Genomic DNA, 16,874 nt, shown 5'->3' with positions numbered 1-16,874 from the left:
CAAAGGGTCCCGGCGTTGACACGCTCCAAAGGGTCCCGGCGTTGACACGCTCCAAAGGGTCCCGGCGTTGACACGCTCCAAAGGGTCCCGGCGTTGACACGCTCCAAAGGGTCCCGGCGTTGACACGCTCCAAAGGGTCCCGGCGTTGACACGCTCCAAAGGGTCCCGGCGTTGACACGCTCCAAAGGGTCCCGGCGTTGACACGCTCCAAAGGGTCCCGGCGTTGACACGCTCCAAAGGGTCCCGGCGTTGACACGCTCCAAAGGGTCCCGGCGTTGACACGCTCCAAAGGGTCCCGGCGTTGACACGCTCCAAAGGGTCCCGGCGTTGACACGCTCCAAAGGGTCCCGGCGTTGACACGCTCCAAAGGGTCCCGGCGTTGACACGCTCCAAAGGGTCCCGGCGTTGACACGCTCCAAAGGGTCCCGGCGTTGACACGCTCCAAAGGGTCCCGGCGTTGACACGCTCCAAAGGGTCCCGGCGTTGACACGCTCCAAAGGGTCCCGGCGTTGACACGCTCCAAAGGGTCCCGGCGTTGACACGCTCCAAAGGGTCCCGGCGTTGACACGCTCCAAAGGGTCCCGGCGTTGACACGCTCCAAAGGGTCCCGGCGTTGACACGCTCCAAAGGGTCCCGGCGTTGACACGCTCCAAAGGGTCCCGGCGTTGACACGCTCCAAAGGGTCCCGGCGTTGACACGCTCCAAAGGGTCCCGGCGTTGACACGCTCCAAAGGGTCCCGGCGTTGACACGCTCCAAAGGGTCCCGGCGTTGACACGCTCCAAAGGGTCCCGGCGTTGACACGCTCCAAAGGGTCCCGGCGTTGACACGCTCCAAAGGGTCCCGGCGTTGACACGCTCCAAAGGGTCCCGGCGTTGACACGCTCCAAAGGGTCCCGGCGTTGACACGCTCCAAAGGGTCCCGGCGTTGACACGCTCCAAAGGGTCCCGGCGTTGACACGCTCCAAAGGGTCCCGGCGTTGACACGCTCCAAAGGGTCCCGGCGTTGACACGCTCCAAAGGGTCCCGGCGTTGACACGCTCCAAAGGGTCCCGGCGTTGACACGCTCCAAAGGGTCCCGGCGTTGACACGCTCCAAAGGGTCCCGGCGTTGACACGCTCCAAAGGGTCCCGGCGTTGACACGCTCCAAAGGGTCCCGGCGTTGACACGCTCCAAAGGGTCCCGGCGTTGACACGCTCCAAAGGGTCCCGGCGTTGACACGCTCCAAAGGGTCCCGGCGTTGACACGCTCCAAAGGGTCCCGGCGTTGACACGCTCCAAAGGGTCCCGGCGTTGACACGCTCCAAAGGGTCCCGGCGTTGACACGCTCCAAAGGGTCCCGGCGTTGACACGCTCCAAAGGGTCCCGGCGTTGACACGCTCCAAAGGGTCCCGGCGTTGACACGCTCCAAAGGGTCCCGGCGTTGACACGCTCCAAAGGGTCCCGGCGTTGACACGCTCCAAAGGGTCCCGGCGTTGACACGCTCCAAAGGGTCCCGGCGTTGACACGCTCCAAAGGGTCCCGGCGTTGACACGCTCCAAAGGGTCCCGGCGTTGACACGCTCCAAAGGGTCCCGGCGTTGACACGCTCCAAAGGGTCCCGGCGTTGACACGCTCCAAAGGGTCCCGGCGTTGACACGCTCCAAAGGGTCCCGGCGTTGACACGCTCCAAAGGGTCCCGGCGTTGACACGCTCCAAAGGGTCCCGGCGTTGACACGCTCCAAAGGGTCCCGGCGTTGACACGCTCCAAAGGGTCCCGGCGTTGACACGCTCCAAAGGGTCCCGGCGTTGACACGCTCCAAAGGGTCCCGGCGTTGACACGCTCCAAAGGGTCCCGGCGTTGACACGCTCCAAAGGGTCCCGGCGTTGACACGCTCCAAAGGGTCCCGGCGTTGACACGCTCCAAAGGGTCGCGGCGTTGACACGCTCCAAAGGGTCCCGGCGTTGACACGCTCCAAAGGGTCCCGGCGTTGACACGCTCCAAAGGGTCCCGGCGTTGACACGCTCCAAAGGGTCCAGCAATGACACATGCCGAAAGGGAGTACTTAGTTTTCATTCCGTTTGTTTTCTTGTTGTACACCACTCCTTTCCAATTCCATTTGCAGGCGATACATGACGTCATCACTGGGAACCAAAGGGGGCCTGGTGATGATGTTCTTTCACTCCGATTCCGATTTTCACCCAGATCGTTTTCTTTCTTGTTTTTTTATTTGTTTGTTTGTCCAGGTGATATCTAGGCCAGCCTTCAAGAGTGGAAGCTTAAATTTCGACAAAATAGTGAGCATCTGCTTTGGCAAAAAGAATATTGTTTTTTTTTGATGAATCAATTAATTGATTAATGAATCTTTATCGATTTATTAAGTACTTATTTATTTTCTTTCCCATTTGGGCTCTTTTCTCTCTGCAGTCAGCAGGGCAATTGAGAAGAAATCTCCTCATTCTCTCTCCATGGGATGGCAACCCACGATGTATATCCTATCATCCATGCTCTATCCTCCAAAATAACGAGTGTCAAGCGAGGAAGCAGCATATACCATTTTTCAAGTCTTTGATATGACTTGGCCACCGTCAGACTCGAACCACTAAATTCCCAGTCTCAGAGTGGGCACTCAAATGCCACAGAGTCTGATATTGCTCTCCAAGTGCAGGATTCTCAATGAGCCTCATATATTTATGAACAATATATCAAAATTTGGTGTAATAGTAAGGATCCTCGAGGCTGTTGCTTCAAACCTACCTTTATAGGTAGTATCTTATAGGTTGTTCAAATCCAATATTGTAAAGGTAGTAGGATTACATACATCTGGAAAGTTAGTTATTCCAAAGGGAAAAAACATATTGCTTCGAAATCATCAATAACTGTTAAGGTGGCTGGCTTAAGATCTTAGGGTCTTGAGTTTGAGCCCCTGTCTTCCCGTCAAATAACACCAGGTGCGTTGACTCAGGCTGTCATCCTTCTAAGGTTGGCAAAACGAGTACTCGCTAACTGGAAACAGGAGGCATGTATTAGCGGCCCCCGCCGCACTCCCAGCAATGATGCAACCAGCAGCCACAGGCTGTATACAAAATAATAATAACCTTCAGAGATTGGGTAACCTGCCATGTTTTCACTTTGTCTAACCTACTGGTAGGTGCCAGTTCATACTGCAATTGACTTATTTTGTCTCAGCTCCATGAGTGAGTTCTGATCTGATTTGTAACTCAATTCACCAGAATCACACTAGTCTCTTCCAAACCAAGCAAGATCACTCCAAAACTGCTGGTGTGTCAAGCAGATCAGATTTCCTGTGTTCTGCTAATGCCAAATTTAATACTGTTTGCTCATCACAATTTTTGTTTTTAAAGATCCACATTCTGAAAGTCAACTTTCCTCTAGCCGAAATGCTGAGAGCAAGAGCTACATTAAAATGTATTTAGTTTGTCAAAAGAATTTATATATATATATTGTTACAGATCGCGGTTTAGATGTTATGATGACCGAGCGGTGGTGTATTCAACCGCGACCGTTACAGGATCCCTGACTCACCCGATTCACCCAGGACTTTGGCCGGATCGCACCACAGCTAGTCAATAGGGAAAAGACAAAGGCGACACGGATGTGAAGAAGAAAAAGAAGACAAAAAGGTTGGAAATGCTACTGAATTTATTTACTATTTACACACATAAGCAAAAAGGAGCAATCAAGTTTATTTACAACACATAAGACGCAGGTGACACAGGGAAAATACTAGCTTACCTACAGACTTAATTAAATACCCAGGGACAGAACAAACAAAACAAACTCACGTATACAAGAAGGGTGGAAAGGCAGGAGGTGGATGACTGGAGGGAGAGGGAGGTCCAAGGGGGTCCCGCAGCACAACCGGCGCGTTTAGCAGCCGCCGTTCAAGCCAGGCCCACGCTGCTATTTTGGCTGCTGTGTACGTCGCGTGCTTTGCCAGGCCTTGTCCGACTCGTCTGGTCCAAACCCTCAACTCTTTCTTGGTTATCTCACTCCTCACCACCGACTCCTCACCGCAACCAACTGACCACCGACTCCACTGACTGACTTCACGACTCTCTCTTGACCACCAACTCCCTCTGGCAACCGACTCAGACCAACTCAGAGTGCATCTCCCTTGGGAACGCCCCCGCTGTGGGTTATATAGGCCCCGCCCCTCAACCTTTGCGAACCTCCCCCAAACGTTCTCTCCCCGCCCTCTCAAGCCAAACCCCTTGTTCATGGTTGGTCGAGTGGGGCTGGATCACTCCTCCCCTCTCTGACGAGGTGGGGACCCGCCTTCCTTCCCCCAACCCTGCCTCGTGGTCAATGGCGGATGAAGGGAAAACCGCCCAACATGCAGTTGGCAATGCGAATTGCAATTGACGGGAAGGGGGGAATGGAAGTGTTGGGAGTGGGAATGAAGGGAATCTATCTCTTTCACTGGTGCAATGGAGTATTTCAATTAATGGAAGACACAGCCTTACACTAATACACATAATAAGGATATAACTGTCAAAAAAGATATATCGTGTCCTGCATGTATGTTTTATGGACTAACTACGGAAACGCCCTTTGACCTTTATACATAAATGGAGGCAGGAGGGTCCAGAATAAGCAATATTAATAAAACACACAATAAAAAAAATACAATCCTCATATACACAACAATATATATATATATATATATATATATATATATATATATAATATATATTGTATGTATGTATGTATGTATGTATATATATATATATATATATATGTATGTATGTATGTATGTATGTATGTATGTATGTATGTATATATATATAATATATATATATATATATATATATATATATATATAAACAACAACAATAAACAAAACAGAAAATGTTAAGGTAATGAAATAAGTCCAGGAGTTGGAAAATATACGCACAAAAATATGCATTCCCAAATACACAAGGAAGGACAGGACAACCGCAACAGGATCAATCAGACAGATTAAATTTAGGGCCAGATTTTAAAAAGTCACATCGGCAATTTTGAGACGACACACACACACATATATGTATATATATATATATATATATATATATATATATATATATATATAATATATATATATATATATATATATGTATATATATATATATATATATTCCGACTCCCCATGGAAGCCAACCTATTGGGATTGTCCATGATCTTAACCTTTTATAGACTTGGCATTTAATATGGAATATTTTTTTTTCTTGACAGGTTTACTTTCTGAACTCAGTATATCAATCTGGTGAGTTTCTTTTACCCTTCGGTGATGTCTTTGTTGAAAGAACCATGTCACTGATTGTCTTTCGCAGCAAGAAGTCAATAACAGGATTATATCATAGGTGGCATGACAAAATGTAAGGAAAGGTACATTTGATGATTGGCTTCACCATTGGGTATATAAGGGTTGTTGCGTTCTGTATTAGTGGAAAACAACTGCTGCACATCTACAAAAGTTATTGCGGCTTCCTCTGGAGATGGTCCGTCAACTTGACAATGCTGTTTGTCATGGAGTGGTGGCTTTACGAAATTCTGGCATGAAACAGCGTGCTATTGCTCGGCAGTATGGCATCACTCAAGGTCAGGTGTCAAAGATCCTGAAAGGAAATGCTCAGAGGGGTGTCCCTACTCCAATACCGAGGCCAGGACGTCCACGCAGAACCACAAGGAGAGATGATCGCCAGCTGCACCGGTTAGTCTGCAATGGCCGTACCAAGTCAGCTAATCGGCTTAGGGCTGAGTGGCAGCAACTGACAACTGTGCCTGTATCCAGAAGGCTGGTCAACCAACGACTGATTCAAGCAGGCTATCGTGCCAGGCGTCCCCTGAGAAAGCCACGCCTGACCAGACAACACAGCCAGCATCGATTGCAGTGGGCCAGAGAGCACCGTCAATGGCGGCCAGGACACTGGAATCACGTGACCTTCAGTGATGAGTCTAGATTTCTGGTCTATCGTCAAGATGGCCACATCCGAGTGCGCAGACAAGTGCATGAAGCCCACAACGAAGATTGTTTAGTACCAAGAGGCCAAGCTGGAGGTGGTGGGGTGACCGTTTGGGCTGCTTTTCATGCAGGGGGCAAAACTGACCTGGTTGTTCTGAATGGAAACCTGAACCAGTTCAAGTACAGGGTCATTCTGGAAGAAACATTGCTTCCATTTGCTCGTGCAGCCTTTCGAGGAAACTTTGTCTTCCAAGATGACAATGCACGGCCTCATTGTGCTCGCATGATCCAACACTTTCTTGCTGACCGTGGTGTCGAGCATATGGAGTGGCCTGCCATGTCCCCGGATATGAATCCGATAGAGAACTTGTGGGCAGAATTAACGTGTCAAATCGACAACTTGGACCAGCAGCCTACCTCTGTGCGTGAATTGCAGCAGGCTATTGTCACTGCATGGCAAGCGATTCCTGTCCAAACCTTGGCAAATCTCGTGAACAGCATGCCTCGACGTGTACATGCTCTCCTGAATGCTGGTGGGGGTTACACGAAGTACTGAACTGTAATGTTACTGTCCGTAATCCCAGTCATAATTTAGCTTTTGTTGAAATTTTTTTTGGCTAATGTGCAAAATAAAGAGATACTTCTGGAAAACGTACAGAAGTTTAACACAGTACTGTCCATGAATTGAGTTCGATATCAGTTTACATCACTTTCAAGGATCAATTTATTTGCTTCGAAATGTCAAATGTGGTTTTTGTTTCTTTTAAAGGTCACATTAACAAAATCTAGAATAATTTCAACATAATTCCAATGAACTTTTGGTTCTAAGTCATCTTGAAAAGAAAGTTCACCCCCACAAAAAAAATATTCCATATTAAATGCCAAGTCTGTAAATGCTGAACGTCAAGCAATGAAGCATACCATTTGGGAAGCACAGTATTTGCACGATTTGGCCGGGGTTTGAACTGCTGACGTCCCAAACTCAGAGTGGATGCTCTAACCATTAAAGCAACAAGTGTTGTGTTAGCAAACATATCTGACTTTCAGAAACCAAGGAAACATTCTTTGAAACTTGCTTTACATTTTTTTATTGGTTACAAGTAAACGTGAAAATGTTCCTTTATCAAATGTATTACCTCCTCCAGCAAAGGTGGACAAAGGTTATGTTTTCATCCCTGTTTGGTTGTTTGGCTGGCTTTGAGCAGGATATCTCAAAGAATTATGGATGGATTCGGACGAAACTTGGTGGACAGATTGTGTGTGTGTGACGAGGACTAATTTATTAGATTTTGAAGATCCAGATACTGGAATTTTTGAAGTGATTCTTCACCATTGCGAGATAGGGCCAAAAACGATATATTAACACAATCATACTAAAATATGCCATTTAGTGTCTGTCCATCTGTCTGATGAATTTTTGACGCCAATACATTCCATCCTTACATATCCAATCTCAACCAAACTTGACAGGATGACTAAGGGTTACATAATGAAGGTTGTAGCACATTCATTTGCCCCCCTACCCAGGGGAGTTTTCTCCCCCGAGTGGGTTTTCCCCACCATTGCCATCAATGGGTTGCGTGTTGTGGTGTATAGCAGTCTTAAGTTAGCTTTATCGTGGCGGTTTTCCAAATAAAAAGATTTATTGTGGCGTTTTTCCAAAGACACTTTGAATAACAAAATTAATGATAATCACATATTATTAATATTATTACAAAACAATATTAATACTAACAATGTCCCACTTCCCCAAGGCGTTTTTCCTGCAGTGATAACGTGTTTAATAATGTTTATATAATGGTGTTTCTGTGTGAGCAACGGCTTCTACAGGAAGTAAAAATATTATAAACCACAAACACGTATGCTTAGCTTTTTAAACAGTCGCTAATGCTGTTAATAACACTAAATTAATAAATTTAGAGAAATCCTGACATCCATGAAATAAGGTTTACTGACAGAACTGAGTGAAGATATATAGTACTCTATATACCCCACAAATGGTGAGTTAATAACATGGCCCTTTCCACCACGATAGATGAGACGGATTTCTGAGAAATGTAAATGATGGGTGCATTTTTGGGTTAAAAGTTGTGAACCTCACTTTTTAACATAATTAGCGTATGCTGAATTCGATTAACCCGGCTCCCAAGCCGAATTTTGAGTTTTTGATCTGCTAATTAGCATAAACAAAATGGCCACGAAATTGCCATTTTTGGACAATTTATTTGAACAAGCATTTATATATCATGTATACACATGCAGCTCTTTTACTTTAACTTTACAACTTTTACCCCAAAATGCACCTAGAAGCTTATTACATGGCCTTTTTTCATAAATCCGTCTAGTATATCAAAAATTTGTGGTCGGATTGCAAGAAAACTTTGTGGATGAGTTGGGTCGGTGACAAAATCAAGCCAATTCGATTTTGTTTTAGGTCCAGATGCAGATCCGGTGACTGTATCAGTGTGATACAAAACGTAAACTGTTCAGCCTGAAGGAAGTATGTGCTCCACCGAGTGCCATTATGTATGTATGACAGGATTTAAGATGGGCAATAAAATGCTACTTCTATAAAACACATTCCCTGTACTGAATGAAAGAAAAAAAAAAAAAAAGTTCACATGAACATCAACAAAACAAACATCTATTCATTATAATCAAATGTATGTGTGTTGTGTGTATTTGGTCACAAATGGTGTGCCAACGTTGTAGACTCCAAAAGGTCAATTGATGGATTAATGGATTACCAATATCTGGGTCCTGTGCCAGCTCTGCATATGAGCCAAAGGCCTTTGGAATTCCATAGAGCTGAGCAAAAGACTTCGCCTTGCCGACATCCCTAGCTGCAACAGCAACCACCTGTAAGCAGGAGTAAAAAAAAAAAAAAAGTTACACTAAAAGCCAAAGTCAGTCACATTTTGATCATCATTATCTTCCATATCAGGAGGCGACTTATTTGGTCCAGGTTAACACTTCCAGTCCAGGCTGACAAGGGCCACCAGGAGTGGCAGTTTCAGCAGCGGAATCAACTGCGGTATATATATATATATATATATATATATATATATATATATATATATATATATATATATATATATATATATATATATATATTGTTGCGGATTTGAGAATCCTGTAATTGTTGTAAATATCACCCTCTGTAAATAGTGTAATGATCCTTGTAAATACCTCCGTTAAGTGTAAAGATCAAAGGTCGTCCCCTTAGTTAATCCATCACATGCACGTAGAAAATCATATACCCTTCTAAATAGTTATTTCCTTATTATGTGTATTAGTTTAAGGCTGTGTTTCCCATTAATTGACTGCATTGCACCAAATGACATAAGATAGGTCCCCTTCAAGGATTGCATTTCCCAGCCAAACTCTCCCTCTATGTGCAAAACCGCTGGACAAGCGTGGGGTGCGCGCCCTCTCAACTGGCCCTGGTTTGGAAGCAGCTTTCGCCGTCATAGTGAATATGTGCTCCATGCTCTGTTTGGACAAGAAGGGCGGGGTCGCCGAGAAGAGACAAGCCCGTGGCTCGCCACGGGGGGCGGGGCTGTTCAGCTCCATGCCCAAGTAAGGCTACAAGCCCGTGGCTCGCCACGGGGGGCGGGGCTGTTCACCTCCATGCCCAAGTAAGGCTACAAGCCCGTGGCTCGCCACGGGGGGGGGGGGGGGGGGCGGGGCTGTTCAACTCCATACCCAAATAAGGTAACAAGACCGTGGCATTGCCATACAAGGCCACCAAAACAGAGCACGGGGGCGGTACCCAAACGGCCGAGGGCATGTCACGACCCCGCTTGATATATGCGTGCGACAATCGCGCAAGTAGAGGACATGCGAGAGGACATGCTACTTGGCTGGTACGAGAACTGGTACGAGAGCGGGGTGCGTGCTGCTGAGCTGGGTTCGAGGCTGGAGCTGGGTTCGAGGTACTGGAGAGGAGAATCCCAGTTTTACCGACAGAGAGAGAGAGTCGTGGGTCGGAACGGAACCTCGCCAGATGAACGAACCTCCTGCCATTCCTGTCATCATCCCCGGGTAAGTCTGAATGTCGTCTGTTAGTCTGTGTTGTCCCTGGGAATAAGTTAAGCTTGTATAAGTAGAATTGCACTGTGTCTTCTTCTCCTTCTGTCTTTATTTTCGTATTTTTCTTTCTTCCTAGGTTTCTTTGGTCTTGTACATAATAGTTAGTAATAAATCCCTGTTCTTCCTACCTTGCCTTCTTTCCTTTACATCCGTTTCGTTTTAGTGATTTCCCCATTGAATACCTGTGGCACGATTTGGCCAACGTTTAGGATCGGGTGTAGTATTGCTAATGGTTCGAGCCGTGGCTGCCAATCCACTCGGCAAATAACATCTTGTCCGCGGTCTCGAACGAGGTTGCTCACCTGCCTCTCTGGAGGGAGCTGGGGAGCTTCAGGACTCACGTCGGTCAGTCGCAGACAAGGGGACTAATCCCCCCTTGGTAAGAGGAAAAGGGGCCGGGGGTGAGATCCGCAACAATTGGTAGTCAGGAGTTGGGATTCGAACCTGGGACTAAATTTATTTAGCCCAAATTTTGGACACCAATTGTACTATTGGCCACAACAATTGGTGTCAGGAGCGAGATTCGGACCTGAAGTACGCTTAGCGCACTCAAATTACGAGTGGCCAAAATTTTATTTTACACTCTAAATTTAAAAAATCGTGCCATGGATGGTCAAGGCGATCGGGTGCCGGTGGGGGACATAGAAGGGGTAGAAGCGACCCAGGACCCCAGGGAAATGTATATGGGGGAGAGAGAGGAGGAGAGCAATGAGGATGTGGTCGCAGAGGATTCAGGTGCACAAGATGGCGCCCTCGCGCACGAGGTTTCAGGCGCACAAAATGGCACCTCGCACGAGCGCGCGGTAGCCGCGCCCGCTGTACCACTACCAGCAGGCTTTGATGTGGGGGACTTCGTAGCGCAATTCACCGCGATGCTGAGAATAGAGGGGGACAAATCAAGGGCAGAAATGGGAAGCCAAATGGAGGGAATGGAAAGCAGAATGATAGGAGCAATGAGGGCCAATGGAAAGCAATTGGGAAACCAAATTAAAGAAATTAATGAGGGGTTGGCGAGGGGGCAAGCCGCATATGAGGTGAGGGAAGCCGAGAGGGAGGTTGACCGCAGGTTGAGCGGGAGGGGCACACGGGTGCATGACGAGGTAAAGCGGGTCGAGAAGCGCTGGTTGAGCGAGGCGGAGCAAAGCGCGGGTAATATGACGGGTATAGAGATCGCGACCCGGGGTTTGGAAAAGCCGGCGAACGCTGTGGTAGAGAAAATTTTATTAAAGCCAGCAGTCGTTGAGGTGAATAAAGAAAAACAAGTAGCGGGAATTGAAATTGAAAAGACGACGGAGGTAGCCCAGGAATTGAAGGAAGAAATGGAGCCTGTACAAAGTCCATGTTCACATCACGATGCTGTGCTTAACCCAAATGAAAGTTTGCAGATGTTGGAGCAAAGAAGAAGAAGAAGCCACCCAGGTGAGTCGTGCTGTGTATTGTGCGGGGAGATTTTGCAGGAGGATGTTTGGTGACAAAAGAATTTTCGTGCGCTTGGGATCGAGAAAGCATCCGGGCGTTGGTGAAGGGTACCCTGTGAGTGGAAATGGCACGCTTGTGAGGAAAAAGTGCGCGCCGAGGAGTGAGTGTGCTGTCGAGAGTGAGAGTGAACGCATGACAGAGTGTGGTAGTAAGAGTGACACGGAGTACGAGTGGGCTGTGGCAGGTAAGAAGGAATGCACATCTGGATTGCGAGAACGCACACCTGAGTTGGTTGTGGCGCATGTGCGGCAGGGCACATCGGAGCGCGTGAGTGGGTGGATGCAAGAGTGCACCCCCATGAGTGGTACGGAGTGCGTACCGAGGGAGAGTGCGCAAGACGGTGCACGAGGTGTGTTAAGGAAGTGTGCGAATGGCGAGAGTGCGCAAGGGGTTGCGCGAGAGGTGTGGTGTGTAACAGGGAGTGCGGTGGTGGAATGGACGGAGTGTGTGGGATGCACTGGAGGCGCCGAGACTCCGGGTTTTGTGAGTGTGAAAAGGGTCGCGTATGCGTGTAAGCAGGCGAGTAAGGCATCGACGTTAAACGGGGCAGCGTTTAGGGCGACGGATAGCCGACGTGGGCACTCGGGGCGCGGTGTGCTTTGTTGGATGCGAGGCCCAGCGCGGATCGGTGTTGCGTCGCTTCTCTTCGAAGCATCGTTGCCGATTCGGGCCTGGCCCCGCCCCGCACGGTCGAGTCCGGGCCTTGCCGGGCAAGGCGACCGGTCCGGTTCAAGGGCAGGTAAGAAGGGTCGGGACGGCGCCCCCTCATGGGGCCGGCGTTCCGGCCGGGTGAGATCGGGCCTTCGGGCGGGAGACCGGAAGGCTCCGTGCCGCGATGGGCCATAGAATCTCGGGCCGAGCAAACCGCCTCCCTTGAACCGAATGCCGGACGGACTCAACCTGCAGGCGACCAAACCACCCGAATTCATTTCTCGGCTTTGCGAAGCCGAATTTTAATGAGGTAACGACGCACCGAGGCTCAGATATAGCGGACTGTGATGATGATGATAGTGTTTTTGATCCGAAATTTAGAATAGTGAATAGGATTGGCAGAAGTGATTGGCAAAATTTGATGATTGGCAAATGATTGGTAGAATGCTTGTCAGTGATTGGCAAATTTTGATTTGCAGGAAATTGGATGGGCAAAATTAATAGTAGGAGATGCCCGATGTGGTGGGATGGCAACTCTGCCATCCCTCACACAAACGGGGCACATGAGCTATAGTTTTATGGGGTTTTTGGCAGTGTCAGCTCGCCGAGGGAGGGTTAGGATAAAATGATAGGGATCTAGAGAAGATTGACCATAGGTAACTGGAGATTTAAGTAGTGACATTGGACAGGTTGTCGGGGACATAGAGAGATTAGTTTGGATTATAACAACGAGGGAGTGCAATAATATAAGGGGCGACTGGGAAGTGCGAGTTTCAGAGGGGAGTAGGTAGATCAGATGATGCCGTGTGTGTGTGTGAGAATCTTGATATCGAGCAAATGAGGAATTGCTAGGCAATGCTCGGGAAGGATGTGTGTGTGAACGTGGGAAAATCTGGGCGCCTGAGGCAATGGTTTGCAGAGTTAGAAGTGTATGGTGAAAAGTGCGATTGTGAGTTGTATTGAGCGTGAAAGTGTATGGAGCAGTGCATGAGGAACAATTGTGGTTGTGCACTGTATTGAATGATTGAAGAAGCCTGGGAGGAAGGAGAGTGCAGGAGGCACCAGGTGTGATGGCACAGGTGTGCAAATACAGGTGTATGGAGAATGGTTGTGTGGAATACATGGAGTCTGGAATATATGGAGTATGGAATGGATGGTGTGGAGTGAGTATGGTGAAAACTGTGGAGTGGAGTGGATGGTGCGAAGGCAGTGGATGGGGAGGATGGACCCCATCACGAATACCCAGGGAGGGTAGTTTAAGAGTTAGGTAGAGGGAGTAGGTAAATTGTGGTTGGATATTGGCATCTGTGGTGCGTGTTGGAAGAATGGTGTTTGGATGGGTGCATTAGTGACGTGGAAATGGCTGGGCGTGTAGCCTGTTAGTGTGTGTAGTTAAATGGGCACTCCGCCACTGTTAGGATGTCGGCCAGGTGAGGCCGCAGGTGGGCTCTGGGAGCCGTTAGAGTTGTGGATGGGGCCCGAGGATCCAGAGGACGGACCCGGGTAGCCCAGTGCCACGGAGGGCACCGAGTGGGGAGAGCGCCAGAGGGCCTTCCCCAGTTAGAGAGGTTAGGGTAAGGAGCAGGTAAGCTCGGAGGTAACTGCAGTGGTGGAGGTGTACAGGTGGGTAGACCTGCTGGGAGAGCCACACGACCCAGTCCTGAAATTGTGCAAAGGCACAGGGAGTTGAACCGGGGGAGTGAGACTGCAAATTGATGAAGCACCACAGTTTGGTCAATGGGAATTGGTTGGTAGAACCCATAGAGTAAGTTGGCCAATGGATTGGCAGGGAAAGACCCCGGGTAGTGTAAAGTGTATTAAAGTCATTTAGAGGATAGTTAGGATTAAGAATCTCCTCGCACCATCTACATCCACTCACTTGAGGTGACAAAACTCCACACCGTGCCATGGTTTGTTGTTTTTATTATTTTTGTGCAAATGTTTGGAATGTGAGACGCATCATGACGTGGGTGTGACATTGTGCGTAATTCCATCTCTTCCTCCTTAGGAGTGACTGATGATGAATTGTGTGATGGCAAATTTTGGATTAATGGGATTGTGACGAATTTGGTATAGGGGAAATATGGGGAAGCCGTGACAGTAGCGACGAATTAGTAATGTGTAGATTTTTTGTGTACCCTTGCGCCCTTACCCCTCACTCACTTGTCTTCTCTGTCTTCCTTCCCTGACCCATGGATCGTGCTCTCTGGGCACTGAGGGGAGCGTGCAGGGGGGCCGCGTCGGTGTGCCCGAATCCTCGCAACCAGCTGCCTGCATCCAAGCACCACTTATGGACCACATGTCTGTGGCTGAGTACCACTCATGGACCCCACGGGTTGGGGCATAGCCCCTCGGCTGGGACCGGCCACGATCTTGCTTGCGGACCCGGTGAGGTGGCACCAAGCCCACAGGTGAACCACCCATAGTCGGCCCCTGTGGGCCCCCCTGCACCACTGATGGACCCCATGGGTTGGGGCATGGCCCCTCTGCTGGAACCGGCCATGAAGGCCCGAGATCTTGCTGGCGGACCTTGGTCACAGGGCACCTATGCCACAGGTGAACCACACATAGTCGGCCCTGTGGGCCATAAATAAATAAAAGATGGACGCATTGTGTGCCTTTTTATTATTGCAAATAGGCCGCCAGCAAAGAAGAAAGACAACATCAGGAAGAGAACAATAGCCAGCAGAGGGAGCCGAAGAGCAAGACACCACCAAGGGTTTGTTTTTATTTTTATTACCTTCGCAAAAGCGGAAGGTTATGTTTTGATCGCTGTGTATTTATTTGTATGTCTGTGTGTGTGTGTGTGTGTATGTTATTCGCATAACTCAAAAAGTATTCAACCGAATTGCATGAAATTTGGTGGGATGATTGGTTATTATACGGGACACATTTGATTAGATTTTGGGAGCAATCGGGTCAAAGGTCAAGGTCAAGGTCACGAAAAGGTCAAAATCGTATTTTTACCATAGCGCGGTCAATTTTTATCCAATTGGCATGCAACTAATGCCAAAATGTTCAGAATTCAATGCTCGATCTTGTGATATACGACATGACCCAGTGAAGACATTACCATTGTTAGCGGTTGGGGGTCAAAGGTCAGGGGGGTCACGACCTTGCAAAATGAGCGTTTTTTGTCATAACTCGGTCAATTCTTATCCGATTTGCATGAAATCAGCACCAAACTGTTCACTGTTCTGTTCCCTACACTCCCATGCCAAGTACAGAACAGTAGCTGCGGCGAAGGTATGCGCTCTACCGAGTGCCCGTTCTAGTTCATGAACTGTGATGACTGTGCACCAAAGGGTGCTTTGTGGTGCTTGATGGTGTTTTGTTGCGTTCTTGGTGCTTTCTGGTGCGTCGATGCAGGGCAAACTGTCTCCCTCCCCCCCTTCCCCCCCCCCCCCCCCCCGAGAAAAGAAAAATCGCAGGTCCTGGGTTGCAGTGTAAATACAATCAGCGTCACTTGCAAATAATGCTCCCCACCGTACATGTTTAGTTTGAAAACCATTCCGCAATTTGGTTATCCTGTGGGTGTGAATCTGTTAGGTAGGGTGCAATGCAGCAGAGGGACATACTTATTTGTGTTTTAAAACTGTCACACTCAGGGTCAGGTTAATTGTAGAGGGAATTACACCTACGTGCCACACTAACTTAAAGTTTTATAGGCCCGGGACGTGCCTGGAGGATGAGGGTGCAGTGTTGCGGATTTGAGAATCCTGTAATTGTTGTAAATATCACCCTCTGTAAATAGTGTAATGATCCTTGTAAATACCTCCGTTAAGTGTAAAGATCAAAGGTCGTCCCCTTAGTTAATCCATCGCATGCACGTAGAAAATCATATACCCTTCTGAATAGTTATTTCCTTATTATGTGTATTAGTTTAAGGCTGTGTTTCCCATTAATTGACTGCATTGCACCAAATGACATAAGATAGGTCCCCTTCAAGGATTGCATTTCCCAGCCAAACGCTCCCTCTCTGTGAAAAACCGCTGGACAAGCGTGGGGTGCGCGCCCTCTCAACTGGGCCTGGTTTGGAAGCAGCTTTCACCGTCATAGTGTATATGTGCTCCATGCTCTGTTTGGACAAGAAGGGCGGGGTCGCCGAGAAGAGACAAGCCCGTGGCTCGCCACGGGGGGCGGGGCTGTTCACCTCCATGCCCAAGTAAGGCTACAAGCCCGTGGCTCGCCACGGGGGGCGGGAGTAGATGATAAATGTTGTTCCCTTGGACAGCCCCAAATCTCCATTCACTTACATGTAAATTTTCCTCTCACCATCACTTTTCTTCATTTCCCCTTAACACCTCTATTCCTGACCCCCTTGGTCTTATGGGCCTTTTACTCTTACTATCAATGATCATTGTTGTTTAGTAGACCACTGAAACAATGATCCTACAAATATTTGTTTATGTGTAGGAAATAATTTAATTCTCCTACAACTCTTTTCACCATCTAATATATTATTAAAGAAGAGGTTTGAGTTTGGTTCTTTTTCAAGATATTTTAACTGAGCTCTGATAAAATGATAAACCTCCCTCAATGTTCTTGCTTGACCTCCTCCTCTCCCACACACCATTTTTAAATTAAAGTATATATTTTCCTGATAACCATCAAAGTTTTCCGTCCACTCAAAAATATTTCCATCTTTTTCACCCAACTCACCAGTATTTAAATTAATTCTCTTATTTGTTTTGTGAACTTTTTTACCA

General features: G+C 47.9%; 1 protein-coding gene across 1 annotated transcript in view; it reads right to left on the bottom strand.

The window, feature by feature from the left end:
• The window catches only part of LOC144892242 (trans-1,2-dihydrobenzene-1,2-diol dehydrogenase-like), a 73,081-nt gene that overhangs the window by 20,952 nt on the left and 35,255 nt on the right, over positions 1-16,874 (bottom strand). Inside the window, exon 2 of the mRNA XM_078777859.1 lies at positions 8,691-8,802. Coding sequence (XP_078633985.1) covers positions 8,691-8,802 — 112 coding nt within the window. The remainder of the gene's footprint in view (positions 1-8,690; positions 8,803-16,874) is intronic.

The sequence above is a fragment of the Myxine glutinosa genome, chromosome 1 (genome assembly GCF_964187855.1).
Source record: "Myxine glutinosa chromosome 1, kmMyxGlut1.1, whole genome shotgun sequence".
Classification (NCBI taxonomy): Eukaryota; Metazoa; Chordata; class Myxini; order Myxiniformes; family Myxinidae; genus Myxine; species Myxine glutinosa.
The sequence above is the reverse complement of the archived record's forward strand: the minus strand, read 5'-3'. Positions and strand labels throughout refer to the sequence as shown.